The sequence below is a fragment of the Cladophialophora immunda genome, assembly GCF_000835495.1.
Source record: "Cladophialophora immunda strain CBS 83496 unplaced genomic scaffold supercont1.1, whole genome shotgun sequence".
NCBI lineage: Eukaryota > Fungi > Ascomycota > Eurotiomycetes > Chaetothyriales > Herpotrichiellaceae > Cladophialophora > Cladophialophora immunda.
Window position 1 is genome coordinate 7,482,260 of NW_015622541.1, and position 27,229 is coordinate 7,509,488.

A 27,229-nucleotide genomic window follows, 5' to 3' on the forward strand; every position below is an offset into this window, starting at 1 on the left:
CGCTTCTGACGCCTCCGTTCGAGGCACACTCAGCCTGATCCGCGACGCCGCCAAAGCTGGGGCCGACTACGTCCTTGTCCTGCCACCGAGCTACTTTCGCGGCGCCATGACCGGTACCGTTATTGCAGACTTCTACGGCCGAGTGGCCGACTCTTCGTCGCTGCCCCTGCTGGTCTACAGTTTCCCGGCGGTCGTAGCAGGCATTGAGATGGACTCGGATCTGATTACCATGATCTCACGCCATCCCAATGTCGTGGGAACCAAGTTCACGTGTGGCGACACGGGCAAACTGGCCCGCGTCGCCCGTGCCATGGACGCCATGACTCCCCATGCCACCAATTCCGGGTACGTGTGCTATGGAGGGCTGGCAGACTTTGGCCTGATGGCTCTTGTCGCTGGAGGGTCGGGATTCATCGCCGGCGGAGCAAACATCTTTCCCAAGACTTGTGCGCAGCTGTGTGAGGCCTTCAAATCCAGAGATCTCCCAAAGGCCATGGAATTGCAGAGGCTGTTGTCGGCTGGCGATTGGCCGCATACGGCTGCTGGTGTTGCGGGCACCAAGGGAGTCCTCCAGAGGCTCCACGGCTATGGCGGTGTGCCCAGGCTGCCGCTACAGCCTTTGTCTGCTAGTCAGTTGAGTTCAATCATCAATCTCACGATGGAGGTGGTCAAAGTGGAAGACAACTTGGAGCCGCCACAGAGTCTCTGAGGGAGAGGACAGGACCAGAAACAGATGACTTATGGGTGCTTCTGAGAGAGGGCGTCTCTAGATCGAAGGGCCGTGGTATGGAATGGCTCGTGGCTTGAATCGATCTGCGAGTTCCGGCCCAAATGCTGTGGTGGAAATAGACATGAGTATCAACTTTAGTTTCTACTTTGCCTCCGCCCGTAGAACGTCCGTGCGTTCCGATACATGAACAGAGACGTTTCTGTAGTGACGTTTAACTACCATCGACGCTATTTGAGAGCTAGCTTTCGTTTCGGAGCAGCAGAGGAAGCCATTGACCATCATGAACAATTGGAAGGCCAGTCCCACTCTGAAGAATGAATCTATTATCACCTTTTTTTCGGTCACCATTTCCGCGCCACATCCGGCGCACTTCGCTCATTGAAAGGCAGTCGCCTCCAGAGCACAAAGACGTTTCTCTCCTCGCCTCGCACCTCGATGGGCTGCGGGAGCCCCAACACCAGATACCTGTTCCCATCACTCCGGTCTTCAAACTGGAACGTTCTCTCCTGCACGTCCGTCACCATGTACGGCAAGCTGGCGCACCGCATGTGGTGTTTGATGACGGGTTGTTCGTCGCTGTCGACGTCGATGTAGAATTCGCCCGTGTAGGCCACGTAGTTCCGTCCGACGTTGGCCCATTCGGCCTGCGCCGCGGCGGCTTCCTCAGCGCTGACGGCGCGGTCAAAGGGCTGTTCGCCGTCGAACGGCTTCTGGCCCGGAATGTGCAGCTGGGCCGACATGTACCCGTCTTCGGTGTAGAGGATCATTCCCCTGACGTGGGCGGTCATCGGGTAGAGCTTGCTTGACGGATCCGCCGCCAGTGGCAGGCTGTATTCAATCAGCTCCCAGCTTCCCGTCAGCTGGGACCGGATTTTCCTCGAAGCTTCCGAGGGCATCTTTGAGGCTGGGGTGGTTATAGAAGCTCCAGACGGTGAGAGGTAAAGGCAGAAGCGGTCTAAATGGCTTTGGGGTCCTTGGTACAGCCAGTGAGCTAGGCTGGTTGACTCCGTCAAAACAATGACTAGAGGCTCCGAGCTACACTTTGCTTATTATATCTTGTTGGGTTCACGTCGAGATCATCCCGAGACCGTCTTCTGTAACTCAGGCTTCATCACCCCCCTTTTCCTCCGGGAAACCCTCACTCACAGCCTCCGACGCCGTGGTCTCCGGACTCCGAGCACTTGGACCGGCGGGCCACATCTGTCTGTCATCACATTTCAGTCCGAAGAAGGGTTTCAGGTACACTAGAGACGGCGAACCAACTCCGGGCAATCCATGGAGCTAGATTCTTCCCAGTCGGCCTTATTTTGTCGGCGAGACAGCCCCTTTCGCTGGGATACATGGGCGCAAGACAACTAATCCTTTACCAGGTATAAAGCCAGCTTTAACTACCGAACCCAACAATACAGTGGCTATGGCAGTTTTATTCTCTCCAGCAACTTTTCCTCGCTGAAACGGTCGCTATCCGACTCACTGATATTCGGTCATTAATACAAAATGCAGAGTCCCGTCCATAAGTTTTCTGTAAAGGATCTTTACTCCTTCAGCTAGCCAGATTCTCCCTCGCGGCACCAAGCATCGCTCATACAAGGCTTCCGGAATAAGAGGCGGCGAGGGATATATGTATCAAAACTCCATCCTCTCCGAAGTCAGCCCGTCCTCCAGGATGGGTAAGTCGAAAGTCGGCATCTCGCCGGACAGAAAGTCGTCGCCCAGAGAACCGAAATCCGCGCCCTGCTGGGACGCAATGTCCTGCTCTACGACGGCGCGAGCAATGCTGGCGAACTCTCCAATCCTGGTCAATGCGAGGCGGCCTTGAGTTATGAACTCGAGCCGGCCGAAGGTCCCCGTCACGATCTCCATGATGGCGATGTCGCTGGCGGCGGTCGGAGCCGCGGGATTGGAGACGACGTTGATGAAAAGCGTCAAGACGCCCATGATGGGAAAGTACAAGATCAACCTGCGCAGAATCCACGCGTCAGTACGCAAGACTTCTCTGGGAGCGCCTGAGCTCGCGAAACGAGAGTTGAAATGCTAGGTGTGGGAAAGATGGCTTACCAAGTTGGTGTCTGAGGCTCGATCTTGAGCTGTTGGATCAGGAGGCACAGCGATCGCGCGGCGGCAACTCCGTCTTCTGCGATTTGTTTCAATTTCACGTCGTGTTCGGGGCTAATGTCGGCCACCATCTTCTCCAGGATGACGAATCCCGACACACGACACGCCCGGTGCAGGGAGAAAAGCGAGGTGTAGTACCAGCTGCGCAATATGACGTGCCGCGTCCACTCCAGCCCCGTCAGCGTGCCGGACACATTGGCGAGTTGGTCGATGTCGAGAGGATCCGCGCACACGCCGGCCGCGGCCCACCACTTGTTGAGGTCGTCGTACAGGGTGGCGATCTTGCCCACGATCTCCTTGGGATCGCGCGTCAGAGAGGTCGCGGAAAAGAGCTGTTTGGTTAGGCTGGCGCAGTGTCGGGAATATCTGGCAATGCTGAGGAATAGGTCACCCTTCTCCTCCACCACGTTGGGGCCGATGCTAGACTTCTCAAACACGTTCCGGGGGAAAGGGCAGGTGACATCGTCGTCATCAATCACCTAAATGAGGGAGTTTGGTAGTTAGAGACTCCTGTAATGATATTCCTAGTTTGAACGGACAGGGACAGGTGGGGTGGAAAAGATACCGAAGGACGCCCAGAGTGGTAGGCGAAAATCTGCTCGAAGGAATACAGTGACCAGTAGACTCGGTTCCTCTCCTCGACTTCGCCGGCCGTCAGGTTCCAGACTTTGAGCGGTGTTCTATGCATCCCTAGTCCTTGGGCTAGGCGGATGGCAATCGCGGAATAGATATACTCAGTCCTCCGTCCCGCAATACCTTGAGCGAAAATCGCCTGTGGTATCAAGCATACGTGGTTAGAGCAGCTGAACACGAAGCCTTGCGTGGTTAAGGTCGTTGGGAAAGATATCTACCATAAGGGCAAATGCCTGTTGAGCCCCCAGATGCACGTTAGTGGTGAAGTTATAATAAAGTGGTTCAGACCAAACACTTCTTACCTGAACAGTGTGCAGAGTCGTGCGCTGCTGCAGCATATCCTGCTGAACCGAGATCGCGTTTTCCATATACTTGGTTGCTGTCTCCTGCGCCTGTTTGAAGAGTAACGGGGAGCCCGTGCGGAGCTGCGATCGTACTCCGGTCGCCAGCACCATGTTGTAGACGGCGTACCATTGTGGACCCGCTCGGGAAGGATCTCTCCAGAACCTTTCACAGTCTTTCAAAAACACGTTCCTGTCCAGGATTGGCCAGATGCTGGAGACGAAGGTCAGAGCTCGGTGCCATAGGGCCTCATAGACCGTCAAGAACCGGGGCCTTGCTGGGCAGCAAGTCCTTCAGAGAGGTGGAACAAAGGATGCACATAGACTACAGTACCATTGATTTTGATCGAAATACACTGCCTTAGTTCAGTCACAGATCGGGAATGGCATGCACACTTGGAAGACTCACCTTGGACATATTGCCTCGCCGTCTCCTCAGGCGGGAGTGGTGTCCGGGCCAGTTTCACCTCCAGCGGGATCTCGTCACGGAAGTCAGAGTCCGGAAGCTTCAGCAAGGACATGACCGAAGACATCAGGTTCCGCAACGAGTCCAAGCTCTTGGAGTTGTCGACGGACTGGGAGATCCACTGCAGTCCCTGGTCTGTAAACAGCGCCATTGCGCAGGAGCTTCCTGTCAGGGAACACTTTTGAGTGTCTATGCAAGAATCCAACGCGGTTGGCGTTGCCTACCAATAAATTCTTGTCCATTCTGCTTGCCACACATAGATTTTGGTTAGCCGAGTAGGGAGATCTAAGGAATTTACTCACTTGGCCGGTGACCAAGAGCGAGCGCTGGTCCTCCAGGGCGTTGCTGGCTTCATCCACCCCCCAAAGGATCGAATCGACCGTCTTCCCTTGATGGCTGCATGCGCATGATGTAGTTGACTTGGGAAATTCCTGTAACACAGAAGTGGTCGTGACGCTGAACGGCGGGGCGCAGAGAGAAGGCCAGCCTAGCTCCGCTGAGCCGTGGTACAGAAGATTCTCATGGGCAGTGGAAGTGAGCGGGATTGTCTTTGGAGAGCTCTCCGACGTCCTTGGTTCGTACAGCCGTGCTTCAGGCTGGGGTGTCTGGCTTGTCTTCTGTTGGGTATTCCCCAGTAGACTTTCCAGGTGCCGGATGCGAGCCTCGAGCGCTTACCGGATGACTGGTCAGCCATGTGTAGAAAGGATGCTTGCTTGTGAAACCTGGGGAGCCGAAAGATGGCGTCGAGAGAGGACTCGTGAAAAAGGGAACTCACCTTCAGGGTCCCGAGTTTTGGACCTCCGTTTCACCCTTGGTGGATAGAAGCAGCGGATGTCATGGTCCTGGATAGATGTCAGCCTCCCTATCAGCTGCCGACCGGCCTGGATCCAAGAGTCCTCACACTACAGTACGAGCAGGTTGGCCTTGCATTATCACCTGCAAGACACGTTACCACAGCCGTCCAAGCGCTTCTATGAAATATTCCTGGTCCAGTCCGTTCAGTTCAAACTCACATTTGACCTTCTTCACGCGACAGTTGTCGCAAGCCATAGGTATTCGCCCACTCATTTGTCACTTTCCAAGGACTTGACATGGACCTGAGGGAAAGACCTCCAGTCGCGCGTACAATGGTTTTAAATCGACAGCTCCAACCTCCTAGAAACAGGAACCTGAGCTGTTCCCCGCTTTTTACAGAATCCGGGGGGCTTGTTGGTCTCGCTCCTCATGTTGAGCAACCGCCTGCCCAATCAAGATATTCCTGCACTCCAACCACTGTCTGGGGGCTTCAAGGCTTTCGTGGCCTGGATTGGCCACAAGCCTTGTCGGCCGACATTACACGTGACTCTCTCGTAGTAGTGTGGAACGGTGTGGTTGTATAGGTCTAAAGAGGGTTTCGGACCATGGAGCATTGCGGAGGCAATGTGCGGGAGTTCGGGGGGCGGTGGACGACTTTTCCGCAGGGAGGTGGATTTGCCCAGTTCTCCTAGACTGAGTAGCGCTGTGGCTATGATGATTGGACTGCTGCTGCCTGTTGCTTTGTCTTCCTGTGTCCCACAACTTGTTTGTCTTCAGAGTGCACCCTTCTCTTTATATAAGTGATCATGTGTATACAAGCTGAGTTGCCAGAGTCATGTGTTGAGATAGATGGATGGTTCCCGCAGCGCGAACACCATTGGAACGAGCTGGCGACGACAAGTAGATACCTAGGCGACAAAGCTATGAAGGCGTCGAACGGGCAAGATTGGGCATTTTCTCCGGTTCTAGATATGGTGTTGTTGTATCTCGACTAGGACTATCCAACCTCCTCTAAAGAGCGGAACAGGGCGGTATAGAATAGGATAAAGCGGATTCTGAGAGAGTCCATGCTGACGCCTAGCACTTCGGTCGTCGGAACACCCGTGGAATCTCCGCGTCCTCAATTCGGAGGTCAGCTAAGAAAAGATATGAGTTTTGGAAAGCTCGGAGTTGGGGATACGGAAATCGCCATAGCGAACTCAAGGACCAAAGCCCGTGGACACTGCGTAACGACGTCGCTGTTTATTCACGATGGAATGGGCTCAGAATGAGTGGAGCTGTGAGCATTGACGAATATCTAGAGAGTGACTTCTCGCGCAGGATCACGGATAGCCGCTGTCTATCGAAGACGCTCGGTCTAATCTCCCACAAATGGCAAGGCTGTGCTCGAATGCAGCTGGATATAACAAAAATCGGCGTAGGTTAGGTGAGACCCTTAGCGATACGCGAACTACCAGCAATCTACAACGGTAAGTAATCTGTTAAGGCATGTCATTTTCTACTTAAATCAGTCTCGCCTGCGTTTGCCGGGGGTCAGTGGGCGCCCTACTACTTAAATCATAGGGGCCTTCTTAAGCATTCAACCCGAGAAAGCACCGGGAGGTTCGTCAAAGTGTCCAGTAATACGGAGCCATGGCAGGTGCTTGGCTTTTGTCGGACGGACGACGTAAACTTGCTGGAATTAATTACTCGCTCCAGAACTTCCAATCTTCCTTCATCCCTCATTATTGCCAATGCTCTAACCATGAATGTCACAGTCACAACCTTGTACTCACAACCTGCTCCTCTGTAATTCGGCAAGCTGATATGACCCAATCGCTTCGTACATGGCCGTGACCCAGCGAAGACAATTCACCAGCTGTGACGCCTGCAGAAAGTCTCGAGTTGGCTGCGATGCGGCCACTTGCGATGGCCCATGCACAAATTGCGTGCGGCGCCACAAGGTTTGCAGCTCGAAGGTAAGTGTTGTAATCTGTGAGTTATCTTGAACTCAGCGTCTGACGCCTGTAGTGGATTGAGCAGAGCCGTGGTGGTCGGAGCAAGCGCCAGCATATGAAATCGAATGGTGCGGGAGTCCAACAACACGTTCATACAACGAGTGTTGCAACCTCAGACATTGCACATTCTGAGAATGCAGAAAGCGCGGCAGCCTCGCAAACTACAATCACCACTCTGTCGGAAGCCGATCCAGCAACTGCCATCAGTCGTCGGCAGCAGGCATTAACCTTGCATAATGTTCTATGGGACATATTCACAACTCTATTCGAGCCTCAGTTAGGCCTATGGATAGGGAATGATTGCAACCCTCTCAAAACTCTTGATACGGTACCTCATTTCCCCTCTCATAAATTTAGCAGAGCTGACAGATGCAGGCTCCGAAAACATTGGTGTCAAGGCTAATGGTAACCCTCGACAGCCTTACGCCTTCTCGCCCCGATGATTCAACGACACACATCACGGCTTTCCCTAACATGCTACTTGATGATGAAGATACAGAAGACCAGAATGCCATCATCAATCAGGCCCTAATCAGTGCAGTACACGCATTCTCTGCTCGATGGTTACCCGTCAGTCGATTCGGCAGGGGGAACGCCTCGGATGTCCGCGCATTGACCTTGGCGAAGGAATACTTTCTGGAGCGTATCTGGGAAAGAGCTCACAAGGACGTCCTCCGAGTGCTTACCCGACCAAGTTATCGTTCGATATTGGCTCTTTACCTCTTTGGAACTACTCCGGCATCGACCAAGAACAAACAACGATGCATCGCTGACCACTGTTTTGAGATGTCACTGCGCCAATACTTCCAACTCAGAGCCAGGTCGTCTACCATAGCAAGACAACATGGGAGAAGGAACGAGAACAATTCGCAACTGCAAGATACCTCGTCTACAGCGCAAGCTCACAAGGAATTGAAACATCTTGAAGACACAGCATACTGGTTTGGTGTTGTAATAGACGGATCTCGGTCTCTAACCAGGTGCCAGCCATCTGTCTTGCTTCCTGGACTTCAGGGTGAAGCGCAGGTGTGGAGTCCAATCAAAGACCAGACCGAGATGTTTCGCACCACTTACGGATCAATCCCGACCTCGAAGGCGCCTTTAACGGATGAAATAGTGATGACCATGATTCAACACGGAGCTGCTTGCAAGACGCTTTTTTGGAAATCAGTTTCTCGGATTCAGGATTATTTATTCTATCAAACTGTCGAATCGCCCTTAGAAGTTCTTGTGAACAGTGCAGCTGAAGAGATGGCCCGGTTCGAAGACGTCTTCGACCCTTTTTTCAATCAGTGTGCAAGGGATTGGATTCTTCTTTCGCAGAAGTCGCGATTGAGCTACTGTAAGACATGCTGCTGCACCTGAATTTTGTGCTGACTTCCTGCAAAGTCATTTTAGCCTTGCATTTCCACCTAGGGGTGCTCATCCTGGTCGATGTCCTTGAAACCCTACACGAGGTGGCAACGGAAACTTTCATCGATATTGGAGCCTGCAGGCTCTCATCTACTCGAGCTGTTGTCAATCTCACCAATCTCATGTTGCTGCAAGGCGACGCTGATGCTGGAGCCGAGGCAAGTAGCATCTTCCTCAAAGATCCGTATCCTGAGCACACCAGGAACGGAATTTCGAGGGCATCATATTCTGTGCTACATCTGTTCCGGGGCATGTCGTTGACGAAGCAAGTTGCGGAAATCATGGCCGCTCCATTGTTTGCCGCGCTAGGGATACTGAGTCAGGTATCATATACGGCAGAAGAGTCACTTCGGGGTCTTCGCAAGGCGTATTCCGATGCCGATTTGGCTGTGATGACAGGGGTTTCAACATATCTTGTAACTGCGCCGCCGGACCTTGATCTGTCTATCACACCTGAAATGTTCGAGGATGAAACAGTCAGAGAGCTCGACCTGGCAGAAGAAGATCCAAACTTGGTGGACAAGACTATCGGACGCCACGAAGCTCACGAAATCTCTTACGACTTCGACTGTTTTGACCTGGAAGGGATCGATTTCACATCCGTAATGCATGAATGGGCCTTTGAGGTATGTGAATCCAAGGTTAAGTATTTATTTACTCGATAACTCAAGAAACACAGGGCTGCTTTTCGAGTGGATGAAGTAACGAAATTGCGATCAAGTTTACGTTCATGATGAGGCTCCCACGTCCGTCATTGCTCGTTGTCAATGTCCGTGCTGTGGGAGAAGTCCTTCAACGCTGTATACGACTGATACTCCTCCAGCTTTCCCATGGCAACTTGATATGCATCGGATCCCAGAGTAACCCTCGACGGTGGGTTCTCCATCACGGCTAATTTGTATAACGCCTTGCCAGCTTTGACAGGATCACCAACCTGAGTGCCATGCCGTTTCCGCATCCTCTCCTTAGCGTCGAGATGGTCATAAGCTGCAAGTCGCAACTTTGGGAAGCTCATCGATGGCCCGGCCCAGTTCGTGCTATCGAATAGAGTCAGCTTCTTGTGCATTATATCGCAAAATGGATCCGCTCACCGGAAGCCTCCGGGCTCGACGATCATGAACCTGACGCCCCATTCTGGTTTCATTTCAGCAGCAACTGCTTCCGAAAATCCCTCCAGCGCCCATTTTGTCGCACAGTATACACTGAACGTGGGCATGCCCTTCAACCCCGCCATACTGGAGATCTGCTGGATCAACCCGCCGCTTGGCGTCTGTTCGCGCATCACCCGGACGGCTGTTCTCGTGACGTTGAGGCATCCAAAGAAATTCACCTCCATTTGCTGACGAATCTGCTCGTTGTCGAGCTCCTCCATGGGCCCGCAGAGGCCGAAGCCAGCGTTGTTGACCACGACGTCGATGCGGCCAAAAAAGGACACAGCCTGCTTGAAGGCGTTCTCGACGGAGGCCGGATCGGTGACGTCTAAGGGAACCGCTAAGAAGTTGTCCGACATGGAGTTGGCAAAGTTCAGCTGTGTCACGTCCCGGGAGGTTGCAACGACGTTATCGCCCTGGGAGAGGATCTCCTGGACCAAATTGTTGCCGAAACCGCTGGACGTGCCAGTCACTAGGAACGTCCGTGGTGCCATTTGTGTGTCGATCTTCAACACTAGAAATACTGATGAGTTGGAGCCGTGAGTTTGAGTGTGTAGCAGTGCCTTGGGATAATGGCTACATCCAATACTCACATACCCTTTCCAGATTTATATCAGGTGGTCGCGGAGGTAAGATCGGTCTTTGCTCGGTTCCGTCCCGCTCCCTGTCGGATTTCTTGGGTGGCATGGCGTACGCGATATCAGACAAACGCGCTCCATCGTATCATTTGCAGCTCGCGATCTACGACTTATGACGCAGGAGTTAAGGCTTGCGACAAGCGGACTTTACAACTTGAGTCTGCGCTCAAAATAGATCCGAGAAGTTTGATGCTGTCACCATACCGGCTGGCTGCTGTATCGTCATATCCCAATGGAGGCTGAACATTCAAAGAATCCCAAGGAGACTGATGCTCAAGCACCATACTCGAATATATCAGAAACCTATTGGCAAAGCTCCTGTTCTGCCACGTTGCTACAAATTAATGCCATCTCGGCTGATCCGAGCCTGGCATACAAGACCCGTTCTCGAAGCCGAACACAACCCCGTCGTCCGCACCATCAGTTTTCACCACCACGATTCTCCTCCAGTCAAGATACTGGGCGACTTCTCCTTCTTTGCCCCATCTGATAGAACCCGTGGTGAACCGCGCCGGATCGAAAAGTTGACCCTTTCCATCCCCGTTTGCAGTCCTGGTGGCTTCCAACGTCCTCGAGATCAACTCGAAAATGTCCATGTCATGCCTGGGCAGAAATTCCGGATACAACGCTCGTATGGCAGCCTGAGTCTCTTCACCTTGCAGACCCACAGATCGAAGATACCAGTTGTTGAACTGGTTGAGGGAGACGAAAACGTTGTAGGAACCTCCCGAAGTAGCCCTTTTCATCAGAGCTTGCATCACTGCTATTCCACCCACGAGTCCCGTTCTGGAGGAGAGAGAAGCTCCTTGTCACTAACTGTCGACTGAGGGAGGGTAAGTGTATGTGACTTACTGGTAATCGGAATTGGGAAGTAGTGGGACGACCGGCTCATCGAGCTCAAGGAACTTGCCCTGCTCCCACGCAGCTCCCGTCACCTATTGATCAAATCAGCAGTGCCAGCATGGTCGAGAGACATAAACGCCCTACACAGTCGGAAATCTGCTGGTATCCTGCGCGGCCACTCCATTCGCCGTTCCAGCCGTAGCAGTTCTCCCGGCAATAGACGATGCCTTTCCCTCTCCGCCGCGCCAACTCTTGCATCCACGCGCCACTAAAACCCAGCTTCTCGAGAACTCCGGGCCTATACCCATCCACGATGACGTCGGCGTCTTCCAGAAGGGCCGTGAAGCTAGCCTTCCCCTGGACGGTCTTCAAGTCGAGATTGGCGTCTCGCTTCCCGAGTTGACCGTCGTACAGGGCGAATCCCGCATCGGGCTTGGTGTCTGTGGAAATGCGCAGGACGTCCGCGCCCAGGAGGGCGAGAATTCGCGTTATGGTCGGTCCGGCGATCACTTTTGTAAGATCGAGGACTTTGATTCCAGCCAGTGGACCACGAGGACTTTCCTGGTTTGGCCACGCGACGGGCGGGAGGGACTCGTGTACAGCGTCTATAGTGTATAAAGGCTCCTTGATGTTTGACCGGCCATGCGGCGTTTCGGTGTATTCTTGCAAAGTGAGGCAGGTCACACCTGGCTGGCGCCATCGCTCATTAACTTCGATTTCGAGGGCGGCACTATCCCTTTCCGCAACCGCGGCTCTGTATACTTGCTTGGCCTTGTCACGGAACTGTGCTCCTTCCAAGTCGGGGCGGTTCTGCGCCAGGCCGAGCATATGGAGCACAGGCGTTGTGTCAAGGCTGCCATGAAGTTGGAAGTATCGGCCATTAGCGGTCTTATATCTTTGCAAGGTCAGCGTGATGTCCTTCGTGACTTGAGAGAATGCGTCTACATATTTGTCGCCATGGCCCTGTACGTTTCAGAGATTCGGCCCTTGTCAATATACTCCACCCTCTGCGCTGCTTCGCCCTGGCCACAGCCCTCGATCTCAAAGAGAGCTAATGACATCAACATGAGAGTAGCTGAGTGCACATCCACTTGGATACTCTTTGGCACCGGCACACTATAGCGCTCTTGCGAAATAGCACTGGCAAACAGGCCGATGCATGCCCAGAGTGCAGAGACGGATTCACTCATCTTCATGGGTGTAGGCATGAAAGGGCCGGCTTCCGGGGTGAACGTGACAGCTGATACGTTTCTGGACACCTGGGAGGGTATATCGAGGCTTGGGTTTTCGAGAAGATGTCTGACGAGTATCTGCTTCGCCTCCTTGGGGATTGAGCCGCACGGGTGGACATCGTGACGGAAGGTGTTGCCATTCATGGCGCCTCGAGCGAGTCTGCTCTGGTACGTTGGTGAGATGGTGATCGCTTCGGTAGACATGGCTCAAGCTGGGACTTCCAGATCATGCAAGAGGTCGAGCAGCAGTATGAACGCCATTTCTGCAGACGACTCTCGCCTCAATTTTATCGATTGCTGGCACCCACCTGCGTCGATCAACGGAGGCCAGTGGCCATCTCGGAATCGAGTAGGACCAGGTCTCTAGGCTGCTCAACAAGGAAGAGGGCATTGACCATGAACTCCCCGGGCCAGGGGCCACCCGTGAAGTCCAAAATGTTCGCTCCATAGGGTCGCTTTGAAATCCAGTCTGTAGTCCATCCAACTGCAGGATCGGGAAAACGAGAATGATGGTTGATGGCTTGCTGCTCAACCCCTGGACAGGAACCGATCACGTGGACGCTTCCGACGGCGCGAGCAACCTTCATGATTGTCAGCGGAAGCGATGTTCACTAAGTCCATGTTTCTCCATCACATTCAAATTCAATCGGCTAGTTTGCCATGCTTGCCCCTGATGCTCGCTTCCGAAAATACTCAGACCTCGACTATGTGAGTGGCAGAAGCGAAATCGTCCAAGCCGGCCAGAGAACTGGAACAGAGCTTTGGGCCTGGGCCATGGACTCTCTTTCCATGGCCATGCATGCTTCCCCAGCGCGGAGGAGGAATAGCTTCCCCAGATTCGCGCTTGTCGGAAGCAAAGGCACTTCCTGAGTTGGAAGTCCATATTATAAGTACGCCGGCATCTGCTGTCTCGCAGCTTCTTTGACTTACGTATCAATCGAGCAGGAGCCAGCTTTGTGACCTCTCGTCAAGCAGTTCAGTCATCGCCATGTGGCATCCAAACTTCCTTGGTGTTAAAAGCCTGCGGGGCGATGTGCTTGTCACAGCTTATATGGTTGTCTGCGGCATTGCGTTTATCATGTTCGGCTATGATCAAGCCGTGCTGGGGGCGCTGTCGGGCAATCCGTCATTCCTTGAACATATGGGTGTAATTGATTTCCACCTCACTAATTTACTACCCCGGCTGATTGGAGAACAGACCACCGATCCTCTCATTATCGGATGCATCATCGCCATATTCTCTATTGGCGCCATCGTTGGAAGCATTGTCACACTGGTCTTCGGCTACCGCCTCGGCCGGCGCTGGCTTATATGTAAGTGCAGAATATCGAAAGGAACATTGAAAGAGAGAAGGGTCCCTGCTCACATCATCCCATAGTTATTGGATGCTGCTTGCTCATAATTGGTGCAGCCCTACAAGCCGCATCATTCAGCCTGGGGCAGATGATTGCTGGCCGGGTGGTCGCTGGCATAGGCGTGGGCTTCATCAGCTGCACAATCCCTCTGTTGATCTCTGAGATTGCAAGGCCCAACAGGCGTGGCATTCTGATAGCTGCACTATTTACTCTCGCAGTGGTAAGCATTGTGTGCACACTTGAATGGACAGCTCGGTAATCCTGCGCAGATTGGCATCGTGATAGCCGACTGGATGATATTTGGGCTTCTCAAGCACACTACGAATCAGGAGCTCATATGGCGCTTTCCGGTCGCTTTCCAAGGCACCTTCGACATTTTCACTGCAGTACGTACCTAAATTGTCCTTGACAGGCTCCTCATGTGCCTGGAGATGTGCTAAGTGCGATACAGCTTACGATCTTCTTACTCCCCGAATCGCCCAGATGGTTGTATGCTCAAGGTTACGACAAGGAGGCCACCAACATATTGGCACGTGTGTACAACGCATCTGAACATTCGCAATTAGTGCAGGACACCTATGACGCTCTCAAAGCAGAGGTAGATGACGAGGAGAAACGCGAGGAAAAAGGCTTTGCTCTGTTTAAACAGTGCATCGGGGCAATGTTCTGGGATACGACCGATTTGAAGCTCGGAAGGCGGCTGCGCTTGTGCTTCTTCATTATGATGCTGCAGGAGATGAGTGGTCTCAACATCGTATGTCAATGTCTCCTGGAATGGCCCCACATATTGACGTTTTCAGATCGTGCCATATACGAATACCCTGTTCGGCATTGACCTGAAATTTGACGCTCTGACGTCTATTATGGTCGCGTCCATCATTCAAGTGGCGTGGGCCATATTCACTACTTGTGGAATGTTCACAATCGAGCGCTGGGGGCGAAGACCTACGCTCATGATTGGTACTGTGATATGCACTGTTGGGTAAGTCCTTCTGCACCCTTAGGGGAAGTGTGTGGCAAACTCACTTTTCTCAGTATGACGGGTTTCACCATTTCAATCTCCATCGGCACCAAAGCGGCCGGATGGGCTGGCATGGTGATGTTGATCGTCTTCTTCTTCGGTTTCGCCTTCGGCATGCTTCCAATGAGCTGGCTCTATCCGTCCGAAATCCTGCCACTGCACATGCGCCACGTCGGCCTCGGCGTGGCGGGCATCACGACCTGGCTCTTTACATTCTTGACGGTTTTTACGGGCCCGATATCGTTTGAGGCAACAGGGTACAAGATATTCATTCTCTACATCATCTTCAACGCCCTTGCTTTCCCATACGGTAAGTTTTTCCTCTATAAGAGCCCTCTAGAAGAGCAGGGACTATGCAGCGTGGTGTGGGCAAAATGCTGATTCCTTTACAGCGTATTTTCTGATGGAGGAGACGAAAGACAAGACGTTGGAGGAGATCAACCTCATGTTCAGCCCGATTGCTGCCGCCAGTATCCGTGCTGCACAGGTAGAAATTCCTGTTAGCGGCGAGAAGGAATTGGGAGGGCAAGTTATCGAGAAAGAGTAGCGGATCCGCTGCCTGACAGGTGTGTTGCGAGATGTTGGCAGTCAGCGTTGTTGAAGTCAGCTTGTAAGAGAGCTCTTCTCCCCTTCAGTTGACTGTAACAAACCACCCCTGAACAACTGCACGGCCTCCTTCTCCTCTCTTTACTCCCCAAATCACGAACACATTCCCGCCCTGATCGCTCCAGACATCACTAGCAAATGAATGAAGGCCTGCTCCTTCCTGCCATGTTGCCGTGCTCTTCTCTTTGCTGTCCTTCCCCTCTCTCTTCTCCATGTCGTCTTCGTCAACACCAACTTCAGTCTCAATCTCGCACCTTGCCCAACGGAACTTCCCCGAACTCCACAACTCCATCCCTCGACTTGCCACCGCGTCACGAATGGAGTCTTTCAAACTGGCTGCGGTGTTCTCCTTGGAAGGGATTTGGAAAGACCAAAAATCATTGAGCACGCCCGTCTTGAGTTCCCGGCCCATGAAATACAGCAGGTATTGCCTACCGGACCCGGTTGTTACGGGGAGGACATTGGCAGAGATGCGGGGAATGGGAAGGGATAATGCATCACCAGTGCCCGGGGTAGGTTTTGGACCTTCGGTTGCGCCATCCTGATGCGTGGCGTCTGTCCCGAACTCGATGACCTGCCATTTAACGGAATCGGCGCCCGAAAAGCGATCGCTATCTTCAACGTCCAGGAACATGACTCGTCCGAACCCGTCGCCCAGCCGCCATAGTCGGCCATCTATAAACGCCAATCTGCCTTCGTTGGCTACTTCAGAAGGTCCAGGCGCTGGGATATCCGGCAGTCGGGTCCACACGCGCGTCCCAATGTCGAGTGCCCATGTGTCTCTCAGCGGGCTTTGATCTTCGTCACTCAAGGCGCCGCCGTGGATGAAGATGGTGCCTTCGCCATGCGGTCTGATTCCTTCGCGAGGCCGGTTGGGTATTGGATGGGGAGACGAACATGCTGCATGATTTGTTCGAGGGGATGGCATGCCGTCGGCACAACGGGAGATATCGACCTTGAGGAGCTCATATGTGCTGGTCAAGGTATCGAAGACGACGAAGTGGTTGGCGAAGTCTTCGGCAGGCACATCTGATGTGGCGTTGCCGCCCCAGATGTATAGCTTATCGCCAACAGCAACTGTCGAGTGTCCTGTCCTCCTGAGAAGACATTGGGAGCGAGTGATGACTTCGGATTGAGCTGTCCCCGACTGTGGCGCAAGCGGGCGACCGGCGTCCTTGTACGTGGGGCTTATGACCTCGTAGTCGCAGGGCGATACATCACCTTCACCATCTGTAGAAGATGCAACCGGCAAGGTCAAGGCAAGGACGGCGTTGTCCCCTGGAGTCTGGTTCTTCTCAAGCCGCAGTGAAGCGGAAGAAAGGTTGGAGTCGGAATAGCCGCCAATTATATACGCCTTGCCCTTCACAATATTGAAGGTGTGCCCCGATCGAGCCAGTTGGTCACCAATTTCGACTGGCAAGGAGAGCTTGCGAAAGCCGAGATGTAATGGAGCAGTAGGTCGAGATACTGCGAACGCGCCTAGAGCCGCTCCCTCGAAGACCGTTTCCACGGCATATAAGCCTGCGGCGACTTCTGCCATATTTTTTAAGTGCTTGACAAGAATGGTATGTAGTGGACAGTCTGAACAAAGTCGACTGGGAAGCCCTCAATGTTTTGTCGTAGGTGCATCAGAGAGTGGCGATTTCTGAACCCCTTGGACCAATGTAACACATGATGTCACGACGCCAGCCTCGTTCAGCCTCACTCCACCACGCTAGTGCTGCGGTCGTTGAGATATATACCACACCGTGTAGGGACATGTTGCGCCTGAGACAGTTGCCGTTTTACGTGCGCTTCAGGCGTTACCTGATTGCGCCTAGTGCCAGGAGGTCTTGCGACATGGCAGGACTCAGGAGAGGTCTTCCTGGCACCTAGCATTTTGTATATAGACGATCAGACCTGGCCTGAGGGCAGGTACAGGCAGACAGACCAATCCATGACCTATTCACGATCCTGCCAATCCAACAGGACACAAGCAAAGCCATACTACTTTGAATCATCTTGAGATCAATCAATGAGTGACTAAGCTCTCTTATGACCTTATTCCGCCCTTGTCTGAGCACAGGGTGACCGAACGCAAGCCTCTTGAAGTATCAGACCCTCAACTACTTAGATCCACAGTGTTGGGACTTCTATCTGAGAAGCTATTTCTGAAGCCCAGGTGTGCGAAATATTACACTTGTCTTACAGCATGATGCCAGCGAACAAAAGACTGCTTCGGTGCAACTATGGGCAGTAGTGAGTAGAGAATGCCATTGATTTTGACCCATGAACTCGCTTATAGTCCAATAACGCGAGATCCTTGAAGCGTGTACTTAATTCGCTTCGACGATACGGTTTAATGCACCGGAAGTCCACGAGGGCCGATCTCGATCCGCTTCTTGATGGACGCGTGGTCCTCGCCGTCGTTCAGTCGTTTGATCAGGTCGCTGGGATCGAAATCGGTCCCGATCGGGTTCTCGTCGAACAGCGGCGACGCCATGAACGCACTCGACCCTTCTGAGGTGTCGAAGTTGTCGATCTGGATCTCGGTGCGGTTCCCGTCCGGGTCGTCGTAGTACATGCTCGTGGTGGGGCCGTGGTTGACGCACCAGACCGGTTCGATTCCGTTGGCCTTGCGCTGGAGGTAGGCGACCGCGAAGTCCTCCAGGTTGTTGTAGGTGAAGGCCATGTGGTGCAGGCCCGTCCGTTTCGGGTCCTTGGGAGCCAGGGCGGGAACCTGGATGATGGCGATGCGGTGGTGCTCTTCGTCGTAGGTGAGGAAGCTGGCGAATTCGTTCTCATAGCTCGCGTGGGCGTTCAGGAACTTCTTGTAGTGGTCCACCATCGGCTTGAGGTTGTTGGTCTGCAAGACGACGTGGGCGAAGTAGTTGGGCGACTTGACCGTCTTTCCCACGCTGGTGGGATCAATAACCATGATAGCAACGGTGTGTTTGGTTGCGGGCTGGTGGGTGGCGAAGAGGTAGAGTTACGAAATGAGCTGGGCGGCACTATTCAGGATTGTCAACCGAATATAGATATAGTTCTTCGACATTGTCGAGATCGCTTTCGAGTCGCATCCCCAGAGCCTGCTTTGGGACCCGCTCAGTATCCCGGGAGATGCGCTCTTCGGGGATTCGGAGTCGCGAAACCCCGGACGGATTCTATCACTCCAGCTTCGGGGAATCGTGGTGAAATGCATTCCAGGACCTCAACATAACAAGCTTAAGTGATATGCACAGCGGGAGATGAGCATAGTAGCTCCGGTGTGTGAGCAGCTAGGCCTTACAGGATTCCTAAGAGTTGATCTGGGTCGGGAAAAGCAAATTAGTACAAGATCTTCTAGTTTCTGGCCACCGTGCTGCCGTAGTCATTCCAAAAGGACAGCTAGACAACCACCTCAAAGAAACGCTTCTTCAGTCCTCGCAAATGGCTCGATTTGAGCGACTGGTGCGCTTCCGGGACCCCCAGGGACATGTTCAGCAGGGCGAAGCGGCCAAGATACCATGGGATTCGGAGCTGGTTGGGAAAGTAGTACCAATCTACAGTGGCACAGACCCTTGGGACGAAGACTTCCACTTGACCGAACAAACTGCAACAATATCTGAGGTGAATTCCAGCCTTCACCTGTGTCGTGAACGGGCCTCATGTTTCTGGCAGGTTTTGTCTCCTTTGGCTTCCGTGCCTATGATTGATGGCATTGGGCTCAACTATCGAGAACATGCGAAGGAAGGAAACGTATGTGGCAAGATCCCTAGAACAATGCCAGCTCAAGATCTGATTTCGAGACTAACACTAAGATCCACCCTAGATGCCCATTCCTCCGTATCCTGTCGTGTTTGTGAAGTATCCTGGTCTGCTCTGGCCCCTGCTGACAATCCTTTGCCCTGACTCTAATCCATACATCCAGACGCGCTTGCGGGACCCTTCGAAGATATTCCCATCCATAAAGACGCCACCCTCCTTGACTACGAGGGAGAGCTCTGTGTGGTGATTGAGAAGGATGTCAAAGGCCTGTCCCCTGACGATGACCCAATGGAGTACGTTCTGGGTTATACGGCTGGGAACGACGTGTCCTCTCGCTTTTGGCAACAGCCGAATCAAGGCGGTGGACAGCACGGCTACGCAAAGTCCTTTGATAAGTTCGCGCCGATAGGCCCTGTCCTGGTCTCACGGCGTGTCATCAAAGACCCTGGAAGTATGGTTCTCAAGACCTGGGTCAATGGTGATCTAAGACAAAACGGGAAGACGGACGACTTGATTTTCGATGTGCCGACGATAATCAGACACTTGGCTCGTGGGATGACCCTTCGAAAGGGCACAGTGATCATGACGGGGACGCCCAGTGGTGTAGGCATTGTCCGAAACCCTCCGGCTCCTCTTCAAGACGGCGATGTCGTTGAGATCGAGATCTCCGAGATCGGGAGGATAAAGAACAAAATGGTGTTCATCAAATAGATCGATGTGTCCGTGGTGTGAGCGAACGTTTTACACTTTGCTCTCGAAAACACATCCACTTATATAGCTGATAGTCCAGTAATTGGGTGACGATTGCACTCCTTGTTCCAAGAAATGAAGCATCACTCAGCGGGGTGGCTGTCGTGCAAAGCTGCTGTCGTGCAAAGCTGCTTTCGCCGTCACTGCCCTTATAAAACATTTAAAGAAGCGAGACGAACAAAACATTGAAAATCGAGATCAAACGCGGCATTCATTGCTAAGAGGACAACAGGGATCATTCTGTAACTGTCTATCTATCATTGAAACTGTCCCTTCTTGGCCAGTTTGTAATCCGGGTATTGCACGAAGAGCTCGTTCGTCCCTGAGTAAGGCTGGCGTTGCTTCTCCTTTTCTAGGTCCGTCTCCAAAGGCGGACCATTCTCCACGCTGCGAAGTCCAACTGCAACCTCTATGATGTACACAGCGTCGGCCTTGGTGCTGATTGAATCTCCTCTCCATGCAACGTGGCCATCCGGCCGCACGAGAACTAGGTCCTTCTGCCAGACTTTGCGCGCATGGTCTTCTCCTCGCAGCTCGAGGTGCTTGAGTGGGACCTTGTGTTCCTGTGCGCTCGCGATTAGGAACTTGGCGCCATAGTCGCCTTCGTCAGCGAAGTGGACAAGAGTGTAATGCTTGCCGTAGAGGTCGAATATGGCTGTCCCATCTCGCAGAAAGATATGAGGAGCTCGCAGTCCCGGCCAGGTCGACGGGACATACCTCCTGGGATCGAACTTTGGCTCCGTGGCAGGATCTTCGGGAATGATTACCTTGGAGTGGTAGAGGTATCCGAACTCAACCCCGACGTCGAGGTTCTCGCCGTCGTGGGTCTGATAGTGCTCGTGAATCTTCCTTCGGATCTCCTCGCCCTTCTCTGAGTCTTCGTCCAGGTGTTCGGGCCCGTTGTTCGCCAGCATCTCGTTCATCTTGAGATGCACGTTCAGGTGGTAGCCCGCGCGCTCGACACTCATCAGGGCGACTTCTCGTCTTTCCTGCTGATAGGAATCCAGGAGATGAATGCCTCCATAGCCGTGGATCGCCCCTTCCAGCTTGGTTGCGAGCGTAAAAGCATCTCCCAGCCCCATGTTCATCCCGTAACCCCCCGTGGGAATGTTCTGATGCGCGGCGTCTCCGGCGAGGAAAAGACGACGCTTCGGGCCCATGTATTGCGTCGCCACTACAAGGTTAGGTCGATAGGTGGAACGAACCAGTATTTTGTCGACGTCAATCCACACCGGCTCTCCATTGCCGCTCGAAATCCGGGAAATGGCTTCTTCTGGAGTCACATGGTCTGTATCCACGCCCACGGGATAGTGGGAATGGATGGTCCAGGTGTCGTTCTCGTCTTGGGATATGAAGGCCCCGATAAACCCATCTTTTGAAATGACATAATTATGCCAGAATACGCCGTGGCTATGCAGCGCCTTGGTGTCATTCGACGTAAAGTGCACGAGAATGGAGTACCCTGCCCTGTCCTGCGGTCAGTCTGCGTGTCATTATGCTCTCGGACACGAGTCTCCTATACTCACGAGGGTCCTCCCACGAGCGGAATCCCAAGCGCTCGACGGACTCTGCTGGATCCGCCGTCACATCCGACTCCATATTTGGCTTTGAATCTGTGCAGCTTTCCGTCCTTGTTTGTGGCGGTCGCTTCAATTCCTTCGTCGGTTTCTCGGGCGCTTTCCACCTTCCACCCGAAGCGGAGGTCAACCAAAGGATCCTTGTCGTTGATATCTCTCAGCCAGGCTTCGAAGATGATTTGTGATAGCCTCAGCCATGGCTCCAGAGGTTGTTCTCCGTCATTCTGCTCCCGTATTCTCTGTCGCCATTCGTCGACAGTGCCGAATTCCCACGCCGTCAGCAGTTTACCAGTGAGGCCAGTTGTGAAAGTACTGCGATATGGTATATTTGAAGGCACACCTACCGACAACACTGGTGTCAGATGTCTGATATTGCTTGGATGGTGCCACATGTACCTTGTTCACGGAGCGAGTCCACTAGTCCGAGCTTTCGAAAATACTCCATAGATCGAGGGTTCGTCAGATCCATCTTTGGCCATCTGTGCAAATTCAGTGCGGTGTCCTGGAAGTCGGGTATAACCCATTACTTTGTTGTTGTGTAGTTCCTTTCAAGAACGACGGACTTAATGCCGTAATAGGACAAAGTCGCAGCCAGTGTTAAGCCTACAGGGCCTCCGCCGGCAATGAAAACACAGTCGTCTGGGAGGACGTGTTCAAGTTCACCGTCAGATTCATTAAAACGAAAAGCCGCCGTCGAGTTCCCGTTAGTTTGCTTCGTCATCGTGCTGACTATCCAAAATGGATCCGGCAGGGATATGGAGGAGACTTCTTCAAGGACTACGTGAATGTGGAAGATTTTGCGCCTTTCTTTATGCAGACAGTTCTGCTTTTTCGCACACGCACAGTTTGCCGAAGGTAAGTCAACACACGAACAACAGCATCAAGCCCGAAGCAAAGTCGCACGGGATTCAACCACATCCACGATCCCGCAGTACGAGAGTTGCCACAACTTCGGGGCTTCGGGGACTGATCATGACTTCCGCCGTCCCACACACCCGAACATTCATTTGTATCTTGTGCGAACGAACTTGTATGCGGTGCAGGGAGCTTTGTCCACGCAGAAGAATAATAATGTAATGCTGGATGTATTCGGTTCGATCAGCAATGACGGGCCCGGAGCTTGCTCATAACTCGGGCTCATAGCGCACGAAATGGCTGTGCTTCGGGAAATCGAGAACAGCCCGAGAGTCAATCAATCTACCTGGTAAATGTGGGTTGAAGAGGGTTCATGATGTATTGTCCACTCTAAATGATCTATTATATTGTATTGATGGTGCCAAAGCTGGTCGCTCAGAATTGTTCTCTCTGTGGCACACGAGGCTCCCGTTTTTGTTCATCTTGACAGCAGCCGCGGAGACTCTTGAGAAAAGCCACATGGATCCTGCTACAGCGCACACTAGATGGCCAGATGTCGGAGAGGTGCCGCAGTGGTTGAAGAACTGGCTGGATAAGTACTTCAAGCTGGCAGACACTCAAGGGGACGAAGCGAGCCATCGAGAGTTCGCCGCACAATTTGCCGAGGATGGCGTCCAGCATGGCCTGGGCGCTCCGCTACGGGGCAAAGATGGTATGACTCTCCATGGCCTGAATATTTTTCAGAGAGAAACTGAGCAAAGGTCCTTGACTACAGCCATTGCCAAGAGCAGACCGGCTGGATGGAAACACATGGACCGGCGCAGGCATGAGGTGGTCCAAGTTTTCACAGCCCGAACAGACTACAGCGACGTCCTGATCCAGGGCAAGATTACGGCCACCTTCAAAAACAAACAAGAGGTGTCGGGGGAGTTCACGGCACAAATTCTATTTGATGATGGCTCTGCGGCTGAACCCAAGGCCCTACTATATAAGACCTGGGCGGTGAGCGTCAACCGGGTTGTCATTCTCAATTGGAAGTTGTCTTGCTAACATGCTGTCAGGATACCGCTCCATGGATAAAGGCAATGGAGGCCAACAAGTAGTTAGATCAGAGAGATAGTATCCAAATTAGTTTCCAGATATTCAGGTCCTCGTTTTTTACGTGCTATTGGCATGTTGCTGGAGTTCTCTCGATATACCATCATACACAGCGGCGAATCTGAACCTCTCCAAAATCCATTTCCGTTTCCACACATCCGCGACAGCCATGCGAGCGACACTATTGTGCATCATGACGATCCCTCGGGTCTATCGTACTCTCATGGCTGAGATCGACGATGCTCTGGCAAAGGGAGTCATTCCGTCTGGACCTACGGAGATTGTCACTGAAGTATAAGCGAAGGAGCTCCCGTACCTATAGGCTTACATCAAGGAAGTAGGCTACCCCCATTCTCTTTATCTTATGCTCTATGTTGACTCACGTTAGGGCCTAAGATGGTACCTAGCCGTAACCGGTGAGCTCTTAAAAGTGGTGAATTGCGCCTGCGACAAAATACTCACTGCGTACTTAAAACTCTCAGACTCCGCCCCAAGGAGACACGATCTGTGGTTATTTCGTACCCGGAGGTCTCAAGGTTGGGTAAGTCTGCTTGGACATCTTTCCCGAATCGTCTTATGACACTCCCATAAGTCCTCGACAAAAGCTGTTCGTCATAACGCCACTATCTTCGCGCCGGACCCTGAGTCCTTCCGCCCCGAGCGTTGGATTTCGGCATCCAAGCCAAACGGCCACGAAACCTCGGAGGAGAAACTGAAGAAATGGAACGCAACAACGACCTGATCCTTGGCTATGGCAAGTACCAGTGCCTGGGTAAACCGGTCGCCTTCATGGAGCTCAACAAGATCTTCGTCGAGTTTGTTGAGAAGATTCGAGTTCGAGGTCCGGGGTCCGCTGAATTTGTGGGATACGTGCTGCTGCTGGACGCATTTGCAGAAGGATACGTGGGCTATCGTGAGAATGCGCGAGGGAGCCTCAAGATAGGCATCTTCGACAACGCGTTGCGGCGATGGTACCCGTTGATAGTCTCTTCCGCTCCTATAGCGGGAATGTCAGCCATCCTTTTTGCTAACGACGATTCAATGACAAATAATCATTCGAACGAGGCAGCTTTCTACCAAAACGTCTAGACGCTACTTCACAGGAGATTACGTTCTGGATCAGGATAGTCCAGTTGCAGACCGTGCCTATCTCGTAGAGAACCTAGTGAGTCAACCCACGGTACAATCTCCATGCAAGGTCCGAGGTCAGACTTCACTAATGCACTGCGGTTCGTTTCTGCTCGCTGCATCAACCAAGCCCTGAGCAATAAGGATGTCGAACGTATCCAGACTGTGACAATGTATCTCGTACCAGAGCATGGCCCCAGCTCCACCCGCGGACCTTGTCAGCTCATATAAGCAGAACGAGCCTCTCAGACTGCTATCTCTGCAAGCACTCTCACCACTTGGGCATTGAAAGTCCTCTGAATTACCATGGCCGTCGTCGAGCTTGTCTCAGTGTCCCGGCGATCAATGCCGAATGCATCTCGACCTTTCAAGCAGACTTCAACGGCACTGCTATATTTTGCTCCGACTTCTGCTCGAAGCGAGGCTAAGAGGCGCAGCTCCGTATGCACCCACCGCTCCTGAATGTCCCTGGTAGCCCGCGGTGATTTGTTCACAATCTCTTCAATCTCCATCACGGCCACAATCGGCTTCCAGAACGCGATCTCGACCAGAATTAGACCAAGGCTGTAAATGTCAAAGGTCTTCCGAAACGGTAGCATAGGACCATCAAGCTGAGTGTCGGGATGACGATACACTTCCATGTGCCCGTCACGTGGCACTTCACTTGTGGCTTCACCGAATTGTGAGCGTCGTGAGTTGTTGAAGCCTATCAGATATGGAGATCGAATATCAAGGTCGTTGTCTGACGACGAAAACATGATGATATTCGACGCTCGTAAAGCTTTGTGCAGCCAGTTGACTACGTGGAAGTAGAGCAAGCATTGTGCGATCTTATAGGCCAACGTCACTCGGTGTGTGAGAGAGGGTTTTGGTGAGTGTTTCATGGCATGGAGTAGAGAAACTGGGATCGCTTTCGAGTCGACGCCGGGAGGGTTCTCGAAGACGAACGCGGGCAGAGGCTGTGCACCACCTTCCCTTAGCGGAGACCATCCTAAGCAAGGTGGAATGCAGAATTCATCCGGTTTCTGGGCATTGAGCAAGATTGTCAGCTCATCCATGAGGGCTGCAGGCCTCATAGAGCCCTCTGTCGGAATGTCCACGTCTTGCCAGTGGATCCAAACTTCCGTTTCTCTTCCTTCATTTGTCGTGTATGTCGCTCGCCGGTAGTTGGCGGACTCGGTCCCTGCTGGTTGGAAACTTATCCGGGAAGGATCAATCCTTGTCTTGCCAGGTTGAGATGTCTCACCCGCAAGTAGCGACATGTAGAGTGCCTTGAACGCCGCCAAATTATCAAGCTCCGCATCGGCCAAGCGCTGCCAGGTGTCGGACTGACTGTGGTTGAGTCTGGAGGCCTGGACAGCTTGTGTCAACTCGAGAATGTCGTCTAGTTTATTCCGCATCTGAACAAGCTCCATGGACCTGTGATGCTGTTGGTCTTGGAGCAAGCGGAGATCTTGAGTGTTCAGAAGCTCGCGCAGAAAATCGTTCAGTCGTGCGAGCCTTTTCAAGGCCTTCTCAAGCTCGCTTCTCCGGAAGAGACTCCAGTTCAAGCTGCGAAGCAAACTGAATTTGTCAGGTGGCTTTTGAGAAGCCACGAAAGCTTCATTGATCAGGTTGTTGAAGCTCTCACCCAGGTCATGGGGGATGGTCGGGTTCGCGTAATCGACCGACTGTATCCGTTGAGACTCGTTATTGTCTGAAAACTGCGAGAGTGCAAGCTGGATCTCGGCCAGGATTCTCAACAGAAGTGTTCCTTTTGCGAGAATCGCCGGCCTCACATTATTTTCTGTGGTTTCATCCGTGAGTCCAGCCGCCTCGACGAAATCTCGCAAGCGCGATTGTTCTATTTCGAACTGTAATAAGACACAGCTGAGTTCTTTCGAAGCTGCCAGGGCAGATGTGACGACACCGTAGCCTAGTCGTCGCAGCGGTTAGGCTGCGTCGTGTGGCGATCATTGCAAGGCCCATACCTTTTAAGCAGCCGTTGGATAACTGGATAGCCAGGGATGCTGCTCCGAGCACAGTGCCAGTGGCCATGGAGTTGTATCTCAAGGAGGTATTGGCCACAGCCCAATGTTAGCCTTAGCAGCACTGGCGCGCTCTGCCGACAAACGGAATGGAATTGTTTAGATCATCTGTGTGACTTACGACCTCCTTGTAAATATCAGTACACCTCACTTTCTCATAGAACCTAATGTCGTCTGCCCGACAAGCGCAGAATCACGAGATGCGAAGAATTCCCTGCCGGAACAACGAATGTACAAGTAGGTTCGGAGAGAGTTTGCCTGGCGCGGGAAAGGGGCAAGAAAATCTACCTTAGTAGTGGGCTACCTCAGATAAGCACACTTCTCAGGCTGTGGTCTTGGGCAGTATGGAGGAGGATGGCCCTCACTAGCCGACTGTTCGCCTACAGCAACCCCACCGATTATTAATGCCTCCAGCCTCACCTCACCAGACATACATACCTCTACCGAGTACCCTTTGGTGGACCCTTGGGTGTCATGCTCCAAGCCGTGACTTCGCCTTGGAGGATTGGCCCAAGCAAAAGTTGGAACCGAGCATTGCAGCAGCGATTCCGCCTAACTCACGGACTCTAATAGTCCTTTACTTCCAGCACTAAGTTAAACCAATTGCTAAAAGATCAAGCATTTCGAGATACACCCAGGAAGCGTAACTCTTCCTAAGCCTGGGATTGCGTCTGATTCTCCTGCATGACGTTGCTTGCATCCCTATTGCTGTTGCAAACCACAGGCACTTTT

General features: G+C 52.7%; 8 protein-coding genes across 8 annotated transcripts; 3 read left to right on the forward strand and 5 right to left on the reverse strand.

The window, feature by feature from the left end:
- Window positions 1-2,356: 2,356 nt before the first annotated feature.
- PV07_02199 (uncharacterized protein) lies at window positions 2,357-5,215 on the reverse strand (the record flags this gene model as incomplete). The annotated part of the gene is made up of 11 exons (XM_016388796.1): window positions 2,357-2,690; window positions 2,789-3,324; window positions 3,411-3,617; window positions 3,697-3,711; window positions 3,781-4,093; window positions 4,154-4,175; window positions 4,229-4,450; window positions 4,510-4,528; window positions 4,588-4,955; window positions 5,061-5,127; window positions 5,192-5,215. The coding sequence occupies 11 exons, from the start codon at window positions 5,213-5,215 to the stop codon at window positions 2,357-2,359; spliced, it is 2,127 nt and encodes a 708-aa protein (XP_016255724.1).
- Window positions 5,216-6,906: 1,691 nt separating this feature from the next.
- On the forward strand, window positions 6,907-10,225 carry PV07_02200 (uncharacterized protein; the record flags this gene model as incomplete). Its single annotated transcript, XM_016388797.1, has 6 exons — window positions 6,907-7,038; window positions 7,091-7,405; window positions 7,453-8,419; window positions 8,467-9,116; window positions 9,170-9,259; window positions 9,314-10,225. The coding sequence occupies 5 exons, from the start codon at window positions 6,907-6,909 to the stop codon at window positions 9,188-9,190; spliced, it is 2,085 nt and encodes a 694-aa protein (XP_016255725.1). The 3' UTR covers window positions 9,191-9,259; window positions 9,314-10,225.
- On the reverse strand, window positions 9,242-10,135 carry PV07_02201 (uncharacterized protein; the record flags this gene model as incomplete). Its single annotated transcript, XM_016388798.1, has 2 exons — window positions 9,242-9,527; window positions 9,582-10,135. The coding sequence occupies 2 exons, from the start codon at window positions 10,133-10,135 to the stop codon at window positions 9,242-9,244; spliced, it is 840 nt and encodes a 279-aa protein (XP_016255726.1).
- A 395-nt stretch (window positions 10,226-10,620) lies between the features above and the next one.
- On the reverse strand, window positions 10,621-12,558 carry PV07_02202 (uncharacterized protein; the record flags this gene model as incomplete). The annotated part of the gene is made up of 4 exons (XM_016388799.1): window positions 10,621-11,065; window positions 11,132-11,214; window positions 11,267-12,017; window positions 12,068-12,558. The coding sequence occupies 4 exons, from the start codon at window positions 12,556-12,558 to the stop codon at window positions 10,621-10,623; spliced, it is 1,770 nt and encodes a 589-aa protein (XP_016255727.1).
- A 436-nt stretch (window positions 12,559-12,994) lies between these two features.
- PV07_02203 (uncharacterized protein) lies at window positions 12,995-15,630 on the forward strand. Its single transcript, XM_016388800.1, has 9 exons — window positions 12,995-13,244; window positions 13,300-13,501; window positions 13,553-13,667; window positions 13,733-13,929; window positions 13,979-14,095; window positions 14,161-14,463; window positions 14,510-14,691; window positions 14,745-15,040; window positions 15,123-15,630. Exons 2-9 carry the CDS (start codon window positions 13,343-13,345, stop codon window positions 15,275-15,277), a joined length of 1,524 nt encoding a protein of 507 aa, XP_016255728.1. The 5' UTR covers window positions 12,995-13,244; window positions 13,300-13,342; the 3' UTR covers window positions 15,278-15,630.
- Window positions 14,979-16,945, reverse strand: PV07_02204 (uncharacterized protein). Its single transcript, XM_016388801.1, has one exon. The coding sequence runs from the start codon at window positions 16,874-16,876 to the stop codon at window positions 15,362-15,364; it is 1,515 nt and encodes a 504-aa protein (XP_016255729.1). The 5' UTR covers window positions 16,877-16,945; the 3' UTR covers window positions 14,979-15,361.
- Window positions 16,946-24,062: 7,117 nt separating this feature from the next.
- PV07_02205 (uncharacterized protein) lies at window positions 24,063-24,431 on the forward strand (the record flags this gene model as incomplete). Its single annotated transcript, XM_016388802.1, has 1 exon — window positions 24,063-24,431. The coding sequence occupies one exon, from the start codon at window positions 24,063-24,065 to the stop codon at window positions 24,429-24,431; it is 369 nt and encodes a 122-aa protein (XP_016255730.1).
- Window positions 24,432-24,715: 284 nt separating this feature from the next.
- Window positions 24,716-26,507, reverse strand: PV07_02206 (uncharacterized protein; the record flags this gene model as incomplete). Its single annotated transcript, XM_016388803.1, has 2 exons — window positions 24,716-26,385; window positions 26,441-26,507. 2 exons carry the CDS (start codon window positions 26,505-26,507, stop codon window positions 24,716-24,718), a joined length of 1,737 nt encoding a protein of 578 aa, XP_016255731.1.
- Window positions 26,508-27,229: the final 722 nt, after the last annotated feature.

Coding starts and splice junctions, on each gene's coding strand:
- PV07_02203 (XM_016388800.1), top strand. CDS start 13,343: ATGTGGCATCCAAACTTCCTTGGTGTTAAAAGCCTGCGGGGCGATGTG. Junction 13,930..13,978: donor CACTATTTACTCTCGCAGTG/GTAAGCATTGTG, acceptor AATCCTGCGCAG/ATTGGCATCGTGATAGCCGA. Junction 14,464..14,509: donor AGATGAGTGGTCTCAACATC/GTATGTCAATGT, acceptor TGACGTTTTCAG/ATCGTGCCATATACGAATAC.
- PV07_02204 (XM_016388801.1), bottom strand. CDS start 16,876: ATGGCAGAAGTCGCCGCAGGCTTATATGCCGTGGAAACGGTCTTCGAG.